This window comes from Netta rufina (genome assembly GCF_964035555.1).
Source record: "Netta rufina genome assembly, chromosome: Z".
Taxonomy (NCBI): Eukaryota; Metazoa; Chordata; class Aves; order Anseriformes; family Anatidae; genus Netta; species Netta rufina.
The window spans coordinates 4,679,138-4,696,504 of record NC_140126.1 but is presented as its reverse complement, the minus strand read 5'-3'; the positions used below and the strand labels follow the sequence as shown (position 1 = coordinate 4,696,504).

At 42.8% G+C, this 17,367-nt stretch overlaps 1 protein-coding gene across 14 annotated transcripts in view; it reads right to left on the bottom strand.

The window, feature by feature from the left end:
* The window catches only part of CELF4 (CUGBP Elav-like family member 4), a gene marked incomplete at both ends in the record, with an annotated part of 675,766 nt that overhangs the window by 55,295 nt on the left and 603,104 nt on the right, over positions 1 to 17,367 (bottom strand). For all 14 annotated transcript variants that reach the window (XM_084304579.1, XM_084304587.1, XM_084304580.1 and 11 more), the window contains one exon: positions 2,124 to 2,267. In XM_084304579.1, coding sequence (XP_084160705.1) covers positions 2,124 to 2,267 — 144 coding nt within the window. The remainder of the gene's footprint in view (positions 1 to 2,123; positions 2,268 to 17,367) is intronic.

Sequence of the window (17,367 nt, the reverse complement as noted above, 5' to 3'; positions counted from 1 at the left end):
GAGGAGCTTGGGCCCAGAGCATTCTTGGTAAGCATGCTAACGACTGTCAGTCAAATACTGATGGACTGAGACCCTTGCCACCTCTCCCCAGTGGCGCTGCTTGATTTGTAAATCCAGGGCTGCCCACTCATCTCTCAAACAAGAGCACCATGTGGGTTTCTGCTGAACTGGCCACCTTGATGCATGGAAACCTCTGGGTAGGAGCTAATTCGGTCCTGGTGAAGTGGATGGGGTGAGGGTGCCTCTCTGGGGGATTCAGCAGGCACCCAGTGCCTAGGGACACCACAACCGGCCCCATGGGGCGAGCTACTAGAAGCTGCTGGATAACCAGCTCTTGTAGGACTGCTTGGGAACTCATCTGGCAATATCAGTCAGGGCTGGACTGCAGTGGGATAGCCAGGAAGACATGCTATGAGTACAAATCAGTGTCTCATGCTAGTCCTGACCTCACTATTAAGCACTGAGGCAGTTCTTAAACTTGCATTACCACCAGGTCCATGTGTGAAAACCCGTGGAGAGATGGCATGAGAGAGAGCCATGTCCCTGAGGGAGACTGGAACATAAATAAATCTGGCCATCATCTTCATTTGTAGATGGGAAAACGAGACCAGGGGGTCAAATGACTCACCCAAGGTCACACAAGTTGCTGGTGGCATTGGCAACAGCTGTCACTGCTGTCCTGCTCTTGCATTTTCACCGTTTCACCTTCCCTCCTCTTGACTTGTCTTAGTGCTTAAACTTCAGTTCGGGCTGAATAAAACTGCCCCCCCATTCCCTCTCACGCTATCGATCTCTCCATCTCCTGCTGGCATTTACGAGGTGCCAATCACCCTGATATCTAAGAGCTGGCAGTCCGGGGTGGATTAATCGGGACCGAGGGAACGTCACACAGCCTTGGCGCTCCCTTCCTTTCCTTTTGTGTGAGCCTGCGAGATGAAGCAGATAGGGAGAGACACAGATAGGGATGCTGATTGAGAGACAGCATCTGAGCAGGCTCTGGGTGTACAGGCGCCACACGGAAATGTGATCCCATCATTTAGACAGCTCTGAAGTCCCCAGGGTAATTGGTGTCACCAGCTTGTCATATCCAATGGGTCAAGATCTAAAACTTATTCTTTCCCCCTTATTAGCATATTTACCAGGAAAAAAAAAAAAAAAAAAAAAAAAAAAAAAAAAAACAGGTCCAATTCTGTTTTCACAGAAGTTGATAGGAAAAATATTCATTGGTTTCAAGGGGAGTGGGAGCAGCCCCAGGAATTGTTTCCACTCCTTCTTCAGAGATAAATCCTCACTCAAGCACCTATCCTCAGAATGTTCTATATTGTCTAGTGAGAAATAGATGGAGGGAACTTTTATGGTGTAAGGATGCAGACTTCATTTTCTTTTGTATCAGTATAACTCTGGGCTGACTCTTTTATCATGGCAATTATAGGAATTAGTCTAGATTAAAAATGAATATAGCTAAGAAGAGTGCAGTTAAGAAGAGATGTCCAGAGCATCAGGACAGTGCTATCTTTATCACCTCTTCAGCTGCCTGACTGATGCCTGTAGCATAATGCTGCAGCCACATTTTTGCTTGAAAACCTCTGCAGATGTTTGTCCCCAGCTGCCCATGGGTATCCCTCTTGTTTATTCCCCTGCTACATGAGGGCACAGATGCTGCATCCCTCCCTCTTCTCATTTCCCTTTTTTCCTCCCTATTTTTAGCCTAAGGAAAGGTATGTATGGTAGAAGCATTACGGTGGAAGCATCCATACTGGGGCTATGTCAGAAGCCCAGATCCCTGTCCAGTCGTGAGTTGTCCCAGAGGCCCAGTGTCCAGGTTAGGTGTGTAAGACGGATACCAAAAGTTAAACATCACAACACTGCTTTGAATAGCTGACGCGTTTTCCCAGTGTGCTTAAACAATATTGCTTTGGGGAATCAGAACTGTGTGTGTGTATATATCTGCTTTTCCATTTTATGATGACACAGCTCAGTTCGCTCCCATCATTCAACTAATGAAGAAATTACTGGCTCCTATTTTGCTGTTGTACTTGTTTCTCTGCTCACGTGTGTTTTTGTGTTCTCTACGTGCTATCCCTGTCCCTGTGAACATGCATAGAGCCAATGTTTATACTTACTGCCTGTGCATAGGCTCCATAGGCTCCAAACTGGATGGCCATGGGGTTGAACATGCCCATTTGTCCCGCCATTTGCTGCATGCGCCTCATTGTACGCTCCTTGTCCGTATCTGCAAACTTCACCACCAGGCTTGAAGAGGCTCCCTGCAGGACAGGAAAGAAAAGGAGACACGCAAGGGAATTAGCCAGGTACACATCAGCTCATGCAATCCATACAGCATACACAGACTAGGCAGTGTGGGATCCTGCTGGTGCTGATTTTTCCCACACAACTTTCTGGCCTTTTGTATTGGACCTTTGCAAGAGGCTAAGGGCATCAGGAAGGAGAGGACTCTCTGGGGGGTGAACAACTGAGGCCGGCAGCCCAGTTCCTAGTTTCCTCCAATATTCAAACTTCTAGGCTGTCATAAATATTCTCTCTGCAAAAGTTTTTGCCTTACTCTTTCAAACTGTAGAAAACCTTCTGGCCTGTTTGCTCTCAGCAGAGGGTGAGGATCTGGACTCAGTGCAGCAAAATGTAGAAGTTTTTGCTGGAGTTATGTTGTGGGATTTGTGAATTGGCGGACTTTGATGGAACGTGTTAGCTTTGTGCATGCCAGACCACTAAGATGGATCACTCTTCCACACTGTGGTGTCTTGTAACCCCTATGTCCAGTGAGAAAGCCCTGCCTAGCCTTGGAGGCAGGATTCAGTATGCTGGGTAGGGCAAAAGTCCCCTCACCAAGCAGCATCTAGTCAGCACTGTTAAATCAGGGGAGCAAAAATAGGACCTGAGTTCTCCATCCCTGAACAGTAGGGAAAAGAGAGGCTACCACAAAAGACACCAAATGTAATGCTACATTTTTCTGGGCGAGTTATACAATGTTTGGGTTCTATTTGCAGTCAACACTGCTGCAGAACTACCGATGATCATGAGAGCTGGCTGCAGGAGTCTGAAAAATGTAGAGGTCTGGGGAATGAAAGGACTCTCTCTCCTTCCCAAAATGAGATGAAAGGTCAGTGACAACAATTCTTAAATTTCTGATAGGAGGAGGAGATGGGAAGAAATAGACCTGCTTAGGAAGGCATGCATTGAGATTGTTTTGGCTGGCTCCAAGGCCTTCCTCACTGCATGGGTTGCTTGATTCCCTACAGTGCGGTGTCCCCAGGGGGATGGGGATGCAGCCCCGACAGCAGGCAGACAGTTGCCTCAGGAGCTGGGCTGCCACCGCGCCTGGGGAGAAGGGCAGGTGAGCTGTCAGGAGACTGACAAAAAGCAGCTGAAATCATCGCGTTCCCATGGTACGCTTCCCTTTTGACACACTGGTATTCACTGATGGAAATACAGTCAGCGGGGAGACGGCAATAGGGGAGTGCCAATTCCGTGCCAGAGGAGCTAGGCTGTTGTGGGGCCCTCTGTTTTCCTTCAGAGGTGGGATTACATGGGATTGCACAAGGGGAGTGTAGTTAATTTGCTTACCTACACACCTATGTACTCACGACCAGAAAAAAACAGTCTCAGGGAAAGAAGAGTTGCTCCGTGACAAATTGGGAATAGTGTAGTAAACAACAACCACGGACATACATATATATAAGTCCAGGCTTTGCATATTCAATAGCCTCTCCAGATCCTCAGTTATGAATAAGGAGTTGAGGAATTAACTCGCTAAAACAGAAAACAATCTAAGGCCACACAATGAGCAATGTTCCCCTGGATTAGCAGCCTGCTCTGGGAGAAAGTGATTTTCATTGGCAAAGAATCTTTCTTTTTGACCTGTTACTCTTTCTCTAATAAATCTATAACCCACTTGAACAATGTGGTGAAGAACAAGGGGTTGAAAGAAGTGCTTCAGGAAAACAAAGGCAGGGAGAGATGAATGCTCTATTCAAGGGTGGAGAGCAGTCTTCAGAAGTTATTAAGAGAGCAAAACAGAACACAGGAGTGAAGGGGGAGTGGAGAAAAAAAAATCAGCCAAGATTCCCCTGCATTTCTGCTCAAGACTGGGCAACTTTTCTTTTTTTTTTTTTTTTTTTTTTAAATCACACGATGTAGTTATTGATCCTTCCCCAAATCACACTCTTAATTGCAGCTCATCGACAAATGAATATTTTAATGCATACATTTCCTGCTAATTATCACCTGGACCAGTCCTTAATTAGATTTCAACACTCATTTAATTAACCGTGATCCAAGAGACTGTTTGGTAACCTGAATCTAATCATTTAAAGCTATTTGTAGCTGTATTGGAAGGAGGCAGTGGTCCACAGCAGATTGGGCTGTTCAGAGCTGTTGTTGTGGTTTGCAGAGCAGAGGCTGCAGCATGGTGGGCACAGTACAGTATGGAGGATTTTCAGACTGAATAATCTGAATGAGTATTCATCTCTGTAAATGGGTTTTAAAGATGTGACCTGTTCTAGATAGCAGGACGGAGAAGTGTAAATAAGTTGGTGTCTTCTTCCTTTGCCTTTTCTTTCTATCTCTGTTTGCCCTGGAAGTCTTAGGGCTGGAGACCTGCCTCAGGAAATTGCTGATCCCTCACATTTTTGAAAACAAAGCCTTTATTGTAAATGACATCATGAAAATGTGGGTAAGCTCCATATGAAGTTCTTGCCCCTGGAGTGTTCTTCCCTCCTGATGTGAGTCACAGTGACGGCACAGCAGCCGTTTGACCCAATGGAATCCAAGACTGCCTCTTATGAGATGTTTTTCTGGGTTGCCTGTCACAGCAGGACTTCGGGCCTCTTTGAACACCACTATCATATACACAGGGCAGAAAGGCCATTGGCAAAAAGAATCAAGTTAGAACACAGACTACAAAGAAGGAATAGAAAAGGCAGCTTTTTTTTTTTTTTTTTTCCAGAGCACGCTGCAATGAGATGTACATGCAAGCAGTTAAAGATAAGTAGCCAACAGAGATGCTGCTCTGCTCTTGAATATGAACATTGACTTTGGGATCAATGCTTTCTATATGTGGTTCCTCATGTGCAGCTCTTACACACAGCCTGAACTCTGAATCAGGCAGTGAACTCTACCAGGCCACCCAGTGCAGGATTTTTAGCAAAGGAGCCAAACAGCATTCATCTAAAGCAGCCACAAGATTACTTTCTACTCCAGTGACTCCCCATAATCCACTAGATAACATTAGAAATACCACAGAATGGGCCAATTTTCAATGGGGTAAAAACTACAGAGCACTTCATCTGGGCTATTTATTGCTTCTGTGAGCAGTTAAACCATGGTGTAAATCAACCGTTGTCTGCTGACAAAGGCAATAGGTCCTGTCTGCTTGGTCATTTATTAGTAATACATAAGCCTCACCCTTGCTCTCTCTGGTTGTTGGACTGGACATTACATTTCCCCAACCCCCAAGAGAGCTACAGTAGGTAAATCAATAGTGTTTGAAATATACTTTGAGATCTGTGTTAATTCTGCATTTTACCAAGGAAAAGACCTGTTTATTTCTCTGCCTTGCAGATCCACAGTCAAAAGAGACTATTATGAAAGTGAGCCTTCCTGCTGGTGCCTCTGCAATAGGCTACTTGGAATTGGCATTTATCTCCTCTCCCATCAAATCAACCTCCTTTTTCAAGTGCTTTGATATCTACTGATGAAAAGAATAATATAAGGGCTAAGTATTATTATGCTTTCCCCATTCTCTCTTGGGCCAGCAAGTCTACTTAATATGACTATCTTGCTTCCTGTCCCCCTCCCGTGCGTGGTAATGAATTGCTCCCCTTAGTCAGCAGAGTCAGATGTTCTCTAGGCTGGCGGGGCGAGGAAAAAGATGGAGGAAAAATCACCCTGCACCACACTCACTTTGTAATCCCTAATCAGAGTCCTCTGTGGGAAAAACTAATTTCCCAGCCTGTCTTGACGTGTGAAATAAAGTCATTCTTGAAAACAGGAGCTTGACAGGTCGCTTGTGAAATTTCATATTCAACTAAAAATAAAATATCCATCCATTGATATTTCATTTAAAGGCAAAGGAAAACAAATCTTTTGCCTGGATGTTGGGACTGGTTCCCATTAGTTATGCCCTTCCAAATGGAGGGTATGCACAAATTAAATTTAATATTTTGAACAGACCAAATAATACTGCACAGCATCAGGGAAATCTGCCTCTCCCTAGAACGATATTCATAGGCAAAGTTTTGTGAAGATGTTTCCTTGCAGAATATATTCTTGATTTTTCTTTCTTTGGCAGCCCTCTAAGTCTTCTCTGACTCAGTATGTTACCTACCTTTAGAAATGGTTAGAAATATTTTTCTTGCAAAACTGATGAATTTGGGCCCAATTCACTACAGCCATTAAGATCATGTTTCACTTTAAGCTTAACTAATGTCTCATTGGATGTAAGCATATACTTAAGTACTTTACTGCAGGGATGTCTGTCTCATACAGGTGGACTTTTATCTCATGGTTAGCTCAAGTGGAGCCACTAAAATGTTGGACCAAAAATATTTTAAAATGGCTTGTACATTAAAGCTCTAGTGACTAAAGCTCTTGAGTACAAGAGAACCGAATGTGCAGATCCCACTAAGTAGCTTCTAAAATGTCATCCATGCATACCAGCTAAGATGCTTAAATGAATAGATACTGCTGGATACTTCCCATTTGGGCAATCAGACTACCTTCTTAAGTGTCGCCATGTGAATGGGGTTGCTCATGCTGGACATTTTGCCTTAGCACTCTCCCCTTGACGCATTCTTTGCTTTAGCACTCTTCCCTATTTTCACAAAAGGATCCCTAAAAGGCCTTGAAAACCAAAGGGGGAATTTTTTGCTTCTTTGTTTTGGGTTCTATCAGATCAGGGTATTTGGTATGATGTCTCCTAAATTTGAAAGCAAAACTAGAATGGAGGGACGGGGAGGATTGATTTCATGTATCTCTTCTTTAAAAAAAGTGCTGCTGAATAAGCCAGCAAGGGGGCTTGAACCCAAACCTGGGATTTTAGACAAGTGAGAAAGAAACTACTGTCCAATTAAAACTGTAGAGCAGAGGGAATTTTAGCTAGGTAGAGATGTAATTACCCATGCTGGAAGATGGCCAGAAGACCAGGACTAACATCCCTCCCCTCTTGTGAGATATGCTATGTTTTTCTGTACTCAGGGCTTCAATTTCATGTCTCATCTGAAAGATGAGTAGAACAGCAGTCACTAGGAGCGATTTCAACTGTACGGTCCTGAGAGCTGGTTTAGACACACTTGAGACAAGAGTGACAGAGACAGAGTGGAGAAAGGAGGCATTCATCCAGGGCTGGAGTGACAGACCCTTTGATAATGCTGCTCCCTCGGTAGAGGGGATTCTTCATGCAATGTCTAAGCAGAGAGAGTTGCTGCAGGTACTTCCCTTCACAGGTCTCCAGAGTTGTAATTTATTTGGAGTGGAAGCTTGATTTAGGTTTTACTTGCCCATACACTACTTAGCAGGTGTCTCTCTGAGCTAAAGTTATTGCTTTCCACAGGGCAACAGAATCATTGACTTCTAGTGACACTGTACCCAATTCTAATTAAAAAGAACTCGATATATAACCCAGGTATTAGTATGTCCCTCAGATCAAAGTCAGGTATCCAAACAACCTAAACTTCAAAGCTGAGTTCCTCGAGCAGGTCTGCATTTTTCAGCTCAGTCTATGTCCTTCCTTAATGCATCATGAAATGGTAAGTGTTGTTACACCAGTAGGCTGGAAATTCTTTCCTGCTATTTAGAAATATGAAAGCAATAAATAATTCTTTTTTGTCTATTTGAAGAAAACCTACAAAACAGAATTAAAAAAAAATAAATGTAGGTTTCTCTTTCCCATTAAGAGTAACATGGTTTGGAAGATAATGTAGTTTTAGTTCTATATTTATTAAAAATGTACTTTCCATGGAAATATTCTAGCAATGACAAATACTGTCATGCCATAGTTTTTTTTTTTTTTTTTTTTTTTTTTTTTATAAATTATTATTACTATTGAAAAACTATTTGGTAGCTGCAGTGTAGAACCCCATTAAAGCTAGTGTCTGAATGATCACAACTTAAAAGAGACAGTACCTCTCCTTCAATCTAAATAGAAAAGGATGAAAACAACAGAAGTAGAATAATTCCACTGCCATAAAGTGAACTGCCTGTTGTCACAGCACAGTAGCACCACAACCAGATACATTTCAAGTGTGCATGTGATGCAGAAGAATACTGCAGTGGCACTGAGCTGCAAATATGCTGCACTCAACAGGGCACCCCAGATCACTGTCAGGCTGTACCACTTTGGACTGCCGCAGTGTAAAGCGTGTTGCATGACAGGGATAGCAAAAAGAATTTGCATTTGAGGCATGTTTAAATTGAAGACCCCAAAGCACTGTACAACTACAGGGTCATTAATTGACACACATATGTTTGCAGGGAGGTACTTGCATGCTTTAGTATGGTGAAACGTGGTGAACTGAAACTATGAGATGAACTAGTGTAAAGCTCCAGTTTCGTGGCTTTGAAAGAACAAGAAATCTGTTTGTGCTGAAAGACCTACGTGCACTGCATCCTGCTTCACCAAGATTGCAATGTCTCCTTGCTGCTGCGTGAGACTTGGCAGCCACTGTTTCCTGTGGGTACCACAAAGACCTTTAGGATGGCAAGTCAAGCGTATTTCCCTACCTGATTTCACTTGCCAGGGAACATCTGAGGCAAAGACATGGGTGTTTGATAAGATGATTTACAATTGTAAATTTCTGTAGATTTTGATTGAGGATCTTATTCAAAAGTTATTGTTTTGATCTAAACATATTTTTGCCCTTTAAAGATTTATTTTGATCTTTGCATAACCCATTTGGGTAAATAACTACTGAATCACAGTTCTCTATTTTGGAACAGGATAGTAATCTGCCCAATGCTAAGGTCTCTCTACCTTCCATACAGATCACCAATACCAATGCAGATCACATGTCTGAGCAGGGCCAGGTAGGAGCAGATTAAAGAGGAACAAGGAGAAGCATCCAGAGAAATTTAAACTTGATCCAGAGGCCGCTAAAATAAAAGAGATGGTTCCAGTGATTTAAATGAGGTTTGGAGCAAAAGAAAGAAGGGGAGATGGAAGAAGAAAGAAACCCCCCTCAAAGCAAGAAGAGTGGTAAGGAGCTAATGCTGACACCTTCACTCTTCTCTGTGGCAGGAAGAACATATCCTTATTACAGGACAGCAGTGCTGGCTGCTAGAGCACTCTCCAGAAAGCTGGGGACTCCTTTGCTGGACAGGGAGTGTTTTATGTCATGTAAATTGCTCTGATCTCCTAAAAAAGTCAGTGCTTGCATATTATTTTAGTCCCCTCCCAGCTCCTAATCTCATCCAGATGAGACGGGGGTTAAATGTGGTAAGTCTCATGGGGCCTCACTTGGGCAACACAGGGCTGTGGCACAGTCCTGTGCCGGCTTTTCCCCAGCCACATCCACGACTGCTGATTTAAGTTCCTAAACCCCCTTGGACCTGCAAAGAGGTGTTACAGTGCCAATTAGCTCCTTCTGCCTAGGGCGAGGCTGCGCGGCTCACCAGCAGCTACGCCTCTTATCCCATTTGGAGGCCCTGAATCCTGTGGTGTGGAGGGAAGAGGTGTAGTGAGGAGGCCGGGAGGATGGCCAGCAAAGCCCGTCACATCCCACAGGTCTCTTCACTGTCCTGCCAGATGCCTGTGCAGCTACGGCGATGTGACTGGAGAAGAAAAGCAGCTCTGATGAGTGCTCTGGCCCCCAAAGGCCGTCTTCGGCGCCAGTATGATTCATACCCCCTGTCAGGCAGCCGGGCTGCCTGGATTTCTATTCTGGGACCCTGAAACATGTGATTTATTAGTTCATTTATGGAACAAGGGGGGAGGCAGGGAACATGGTCCTGTGATTTTATTTTATATAGAAATTATTAAGGGGAATTATGTTAATACTGGGACACTGCCGGCCCAAAGGATGTGAAATCAGCTGTCTTAGTGGCAGCTGTGGGGTGGGACAGTCCATGAACCCAAGTCCCCCTCTGGTCCTAACCTGCTGCCCAGAGGAAAACAAGCCTCAGCTATAAGGAATCACAGGATTTAGATAGAATAAATGACTGCAAATTAACATCCCGGTATTAGGTGGCTTGTTGCTTCTTTCATACCAATGGCCAACACATGACTTTATAAATGGTGTTTAGGTAGCATATTCATAAAAATAATTCATTGCTGGAAGGAGGGCCAGGCCTACTGCTGTTGAACTATGAATGGACTCCTAATGTGATGTTATTTTTTAATAGAAGGAATGGATGTGTTGTGTCCATTCCCGAGTTAATTAAGCCAGTCTGTGTGTTACAGAAAGCCATTACTTGGCATGTATGCTTTTTTACAGAGCAGAAGATCAACAGAGAATAGAAAAAAACAAGTCTGAGTTGTCATCTCCATTCTTTTCCATTAGCTCCTCCAGCATCACAGTGTAAAATGAAGCCTCAACCTTCTACATTTGAGGAGATAGACTTGTGATGATAGCCCACTCCACCTCAGTGACCTCAGGCAAGTAAATTTAGGGCAAATTCAGCTGGGAGACATGGAGGGCACTTACATGCCAAAATCATTAACTTTCACCAGTTACCTTTGAAAATCCCCTCCACCTCATCTTTCTGTATTCATGTAAAACATAGCTCATGACTTTCCAAGTTTTCTATTTAACCTGCCAGCCTGAGGGGTTCAGCAACTCCATCCATGTGCTGACTGGCACAAGGTAGCTTTTATTAACTGAGGACTGGAAGCCCTGCTGGCATCCAGGTGAGACTAAATTTTGTTGGTTAATTAATACTCTGAATCATGGTCTGTCTAGTTGTTATCTATTTGTATTATGGATTTGTCTGAAGTTCTGCTTCTTACCTAGATATTTTGAAGACACTCCTGGGAAGTGAGGTGGTGGACTGATGTCTTCAAGTTTGGCCTTCTTAATTCTACATTTTCCAGACTTAAATAAGTATTAAAATGCAGTTACCTAAGAATCCACTAGTAAATTACCTCTCTGCTGGATCAGGAACAAGAATTGCTGTGACTTTGACTAGAAACTGACTAAATCTACTAATTGTAAGACTTGCTCATTCTCAGACACTGTTCCTTTTTTTTTTTTTAATTTTTTCCTCTTAATTTCCATCTAGTGTCTGGGCCCTTAAGGGAGTATTCATATGACCTACTTGCAGCCATTTTTCTTGTCTATTCTAAGCCATCAGTTACTTGAGACCAACAGATGTCCCTCTGAGTTGTGAGGGACATTAACTCTAAGAGAAGTGTAGATGAGAATATTAGTGATGACACTGAAGTTTTATAGTTTGACCATCACTTTGATGTAATTCAGTCATGTCAGCCCTGGCCTTGGTTGATAAGTTACTGGACATAGAAACTATTCTGTAAGAGGTATGCATGGTGCTCAGTACAGAGCAATTCCATGCAGGGCTGATGATAGCCACATTTCTAATAGTAGCCAGTGGTAAAAATCACCACAGAGTTGTTACGCAGAGGAAGCCAAATAAGAGTCTCTACGAGGGTGAAGAGTTTGCTCTTGTTGAGGTGAGACATGCAAACATGAAGCTGTGGCTTCACACGCCCTGCTCCCACTTTTGCTTATGTGACTAATTTGGTTGATTTCCTGAAGATACGTTTTGTTGGAAGTGTAACATGCTACAAGTTGTGAAGGAGTTGAACTCTCCCAACTTCATGGAAATGACAAACCCTTCTTCCAAGCACTAAAGGCTGCCATGAGCCCAGAGGGAGAATTGGATTGTGCAGCTGGATGTGCGTGTGTTTGTGAAGAAAGGAGGAGAGATGAGGAAAGTTTCTCCTATGAAAGAAATGATCCAATTTGAAGCAAGTCCCTCATGGGAAGAGCTGTGACAGAGGCTGCTCTGTTCCTGTTAATTTTCACAGTGCAGCTGTCAGCGGGTCTGTAAATAGTACTCCGCGAAGCCAACACTTCCTATCCACACATCAACCATTCAATTAACAGAAGAACAGAAGAAGGAAATAAAGTGCACCACAGCCTTCTATCACGGCTTTGATGTTTCCCAGCAATTTATGAAAGTGTACACAAATCTAATTACAAGCCCCACTGCTTCCCATTTACATGGAGCTCCTCAAGTTCAGAGCTGTTTATATAAAAATAATTGTTAAAAATACCTCAGCTGATCTACGGCATTGTGGCCCCCCACTCACCGGAGCCGCCACGCTGCTCCTCCCAGGGAGTTTCTGCCGACTCAGCACTTTGGTGCCAGCGTGCACGCATAATAAAAGCTGCTTCCCCGCCGCTCTGCAAGTGAGACGCCTGGGCTACAACTTCATCATGCCCACGAAGGCCTATTTCCCTTCTTTCCTCCACCTGCTCAGTACTCCTTCTGCAGACTCTCATTGCTTTCTCTTCCCTCCCTAATTCACCTAAATATTCCTCTGCTGTGTTGACAGGGGGTGAGAACAGCTGCTCGGCCAGCTTCCGTAATGGGGCTGTGTCTGAAGTTAACTTCACAATGCTTTGCAAAGCCTTAACTGCACTGTAGGAACGCAGAGCAATAATAATAGCGGTCATAAATATGAGCCAGGGTTGGTTTCTTTGATTGGAGACCTGAGCATCCAAACCCAGGATGGCAAATGGTGTCCCATTTCCTATGAGTCAGAAAGAGGCCCACTGCACATAACAACAATGACACTTGTTTCTTGGGGCAATTTTGGATAATCTCATATTTAAGTCACTCTCACTTTGTAATTCATTAAGCTACATTTTTATTTTATTTTATTTTTTTACCTTTTCATTTCACAGTCTCTTACAGTATCAGATGGTAGACTGAACATTGTATAGGGCAAGAAGAGAATCCCTTCATCTGACTATTAATCATGCTTGGTTGAGAATCTCAGTGCCCTGGGTGAACTTCCAAGGAATATGGTGGGCAGAGGGTGAAAGTCAACATTGTTCTTGGTGTTGTGTCCTTCCTATTTGTAGAGTAATTAAAAAAAATATTAAATATAGTAATTAGAGATCCAATTTGTCTGTAGCCTAACAACACAGAGTAAAAATTGCATGATTTCATAGAGTCATACAATATCCTGAGTTGGAAGGGACCCACAGGCATCATTGAGTCCAACTCTATCAAATCACCAATTTGATACAGGTGGCTACTGAGAAGACATCTGAAATCATTTTTCCTATTAGTGCAGATTGGAGTTGCACAGAAGATGTGGAAACGGAAGTCCCCAGGTTAGCAAAGTTTGGGGTTGCAAATTTTTTTTGAAGTTCAACTTAATTTGAATCTCTCTCTGTAAAGCAGACATCTGTTCAGTGCTTGTATCCAAGTCTCACATTTTCCTTTCTTTTCACAAAACCGAAGATTCCATATGAAAAGTAATTTTCATGGAAGATTTTCAGCCAGGCATAGATAGACCTGGGATGATATTTCCTGGATGCAGAAGAAATGCTGCAGTTTGACCAACTTGGTGCAGAAACTTCTATAACTAAACAAAAGATTACTTGGTCTGTGTAATGAGGGAAGCCACCTTATAGCATTCTGTATGTCTTAACAGTTTTAAAAAACTAATGAAGGAAAAGAGATATAGAAAGAACATAGTGTTGACAGTTGGAGTGTTAGGCAAGTTCAAAATACAGTCAATGGATCAGGTATCAGAGGACTCTGATGAGGGGATGCCCGCTTCCTGAATTCCAAATTGCTTTAGTTGGGCAGCAAACACCCAGAATGGGATTCAGCTCCCCTTGCATCAGGCATGAAGTTAGGTGTACAGTCTAAGCTGCTTGCTCTTGGCACACTCACTGGGGAGGCGAATACCTCCAAAGCTGAGTCAGGTGATTTTAAGGTAGATGTCTGAAGTATTTGGGAGGACTCATGCTCTGAAGTGAGGCCAAATTAAGAGCATCGACATCTGATTTGTAGATGGCTCATTTCGGATAAAGTCACTGAAGAACTTAATCTCCAGTAAGATTACCGCGGCAGTGGCAAGTGGAGCAGAAGGACTTCAGGTGGCAATGGTGTGTCACCAGGGAGCAAAGGCAATTGTAGACTCCAAGACATCTGCAGGAAGCAAGTGGCTTTGCTTTTGTTTTTAAGCAGTAAGGGTCCTTTTTCATTCTAAGTTGCACTTCAGGTGACTAACCACTATTTTGTATCCGACAGACCATGGGAATCCAACACCTAGAATTAGCTGAAAAGCACACTTCTATTTGGGTTTTGGTTTGACAGGTTTCAAGATCTATTTCTGTATAATATAATACCTCCAGAGGTATCTATTTCTCCCTATTGATTGTAATAGAAACTTAGATGACAAGCACTTAGACAACATGATCTCAGTTCCTAAACTTTTAGATGTCTTCAGTTAGGTGAGACAAGTCCCACCTCAGTTATTCAGTCTAATGCCATTGCAGAGATCTTCCTTATAATTAATGAAAGGAATTTCCATTATAATTTATTAAAGGGACAGACATGCCCAGAAGGTGATTTATCTCATCCTAGCACAGATAAGTAAGGGGAAGAATGCACAAATCTTTAGAAATCTCTCTCTCTCTTTCTCTCTCAGTCCTTTGTGGGAAAACAGTTGTAATAGATTACAAATTTTCAGGCTGTTAAAGCTAAATAAAATGAATTACATTCTTAATTCCTCCTTACATTATCTGCTTCTATGCAAAAAATGTAGGTAACAGTAGTTTTACCCCTTTCAGGAATTTCAGGAATTAATTCACAAGAACAAGAAATTCTGAGGTGCCATTCTGAGGTGGATGAGATAGTCAAAGAGATGTAACAGTAGTATAATATTTAACCTTGTGTACTTTATGGGTAGCATAAAGGCTGCTGCAATTTTGGTATGAGTGATGAAGCACGGAGGAGAGTTTATTCTCCGTGGGTGGACGGACAAGGCCATATCTTAGATGTGTTGTGCAGAATGACTCCTCAACATTTGGCTGTCGCCCGGATGTGAAGACATGGAGAAAAAGAGAAAACCAAGCTGAAGATGATGCTTAGGTAGGAGCATGACTGACAGGTAGGATGATAATGTTGTCCACAGTAATTGAGAATGGAGGCGGAGGAGAGAGGATTCAGGGTTTGGGAGGAAAAGTTTAAGAACTCCACTTTATGCATAGTGAGCTTGATCTGACAGCTAGACATCCATCCACTAGGAGATGCTGGAAAGACAGGCCAAGATTTTAGTTTGGACAGGAGTCAGTCCTGCAGTAGAGAAGTCAGATCTGCAAGCTGTCACTATAGAAATAGTAGCTGAATTCATGTTGGTAGATAAGGCTGCTAGGGACAAGGCTTGGATGAAGAAGTAAAGAGAATCAAGCAAAGAGACCTAAAGGTAAAATGGGGAAATCATTGTTAAAAAATTATGTGCAAAAGTACATGAAAATGATGATCTCTCACAAAGGACGACATGAAGGTTAAGTAAACTCTATCCTAAAGCTGACAGACAATTCTAAAAGGCCTCCAGAAAGTACTCTTGGCTGGTGCTCTAAAATACAGAGGGAACTTCGGGCTTGCTCAGGAGTAAGGCATTTTAGGAAAGTTATTTCTCAATGCAATTGCTTTGTGTGAAAATTTGAAAGTTGTAGACATGCTTGGTGAGCCCTTTGGAGAAAAAAGAGCCTCGCATGGAGAAGTGGGCTTGTGACGGATGGCAGTCAGGCACCTGTCCAAGGAAAGGTTAATAAAAAAAAACTTTCATAAAAGAAAGTTGCCTTTTGAAACTATTAGGCAACATATGTTGTGTGAACAGGAAGTCACAGCAGAGCAATAATCCTGACAGCTGTGGAGAAACAGGAGTCTGCTGCACGAACGAATGGCTCGAGACCTGACAAGAATGATGATGGATGCCCCGTTGGTAGTACACGAGGACAAGGCAAGAGACATTTAAATTGGCTGAACCACAGGAACAACTTTGAGTTGGCATCGCAGCTGGACAAACGAGGCCAGTCCTAATGGTGAAAGAATTGGGAGGGGGAGCTGAAGGAAGATGGCAGCAACGCACCCCTCCTTTCCAAGGACGAGGGCTACATCGTCATCTCACCACGAGGTGGCTGCATTTCTCTGTGAACATCCAAGCCCTGAAAGATGCAGTGCACCCTGAAGCACCATGAAAAGGAGAATTGGGACAGAGCTCATTTGCAGAATTTGGCCCATTTCTTTCAAAGTGTCCGAAGTATTTTGAGGCCCTCTGGGAAAAGCAGTGTGTGCTCAATGTCTTGATCAAGTGGCAAGTCTCTTGACAGGTCCTCACTAGTCTGCTGAGCCATGGTAACTGCCTGTGTGACTGCTCATAGCTCAAGGGAGATACGAGGCACTGCCACGTAATTTGGCTCAAAATGAAGACTAAGCTCATAATTTTCTCCTTGCATTTCTGTGGACTAACGGTTTTTATATGGAGTACCGCTGAGATTCAGCCAATTCATGGAAAGTTGTCAAGTCATGGACGTTTGAATTTAGGATGTATCTAGTGAGGGTGAAAGTACAAAGTTTTCTCAGATAACCAGAGATGTGGTTATTCAAGAACATTTATAAAACAGGTATTTCAGTCAAATAAATCAACAAGAAAAATGGTCCCATAAAAATCTGACTGATGAAACGGGCAAATTCTTCATTATTTTGCACATCTTAAGTTCAGTTGGCTTCAGCAGGATGAACCAAAACTTGCTATGAGGTGGTAAAGAGAGGAATATTTTTTCTTATATAAAGAGTGTTGAAATAGGTAGAATGAAGATATTTTAGATATAGTAGGTCTAGATAAAATCTTAATCACTCCTTGTGTTTTGCTTGTTTTCTTCCCTGTCTTCATCTCAGTGTCACCCAAGTTTCTAAGCTTTTTGGGTCTGGAACTGACCTTATTACACCTTTTAGTGGTACCACATCTTGTGGAACTGCAATTCCTTGTGTCAGTCTATAGATGCTATCCCTTTAGGTCAAAGTTTTAAAGACATTCAAATACCTCTTCAGCCTTGCTCAGGAAAGATGTCCACAATATTTCACTGTGTGATGCCAGCATCAAGCCCAGCATGTGGTTCTGTTAGAAGGAATCTCCTAGGAAGAGTCTCCCAGTCTTGATTGTAATCATTCAAAAAATGGAGATCCCACCTTTTAATAACCTCACCGGTAAACACTTACCGTTTTCTAATCTGACTTGTCTGATCTTGAGTTCTAAAAAACAAGATCTTGATTATTTGCTACTACTAGAAACCTCTTCCTGTGACAAACTTCCCACTTTCATCCCTACACAGACCCAGAGACAATCTGCCAGGCCCATTTTAAAATTAT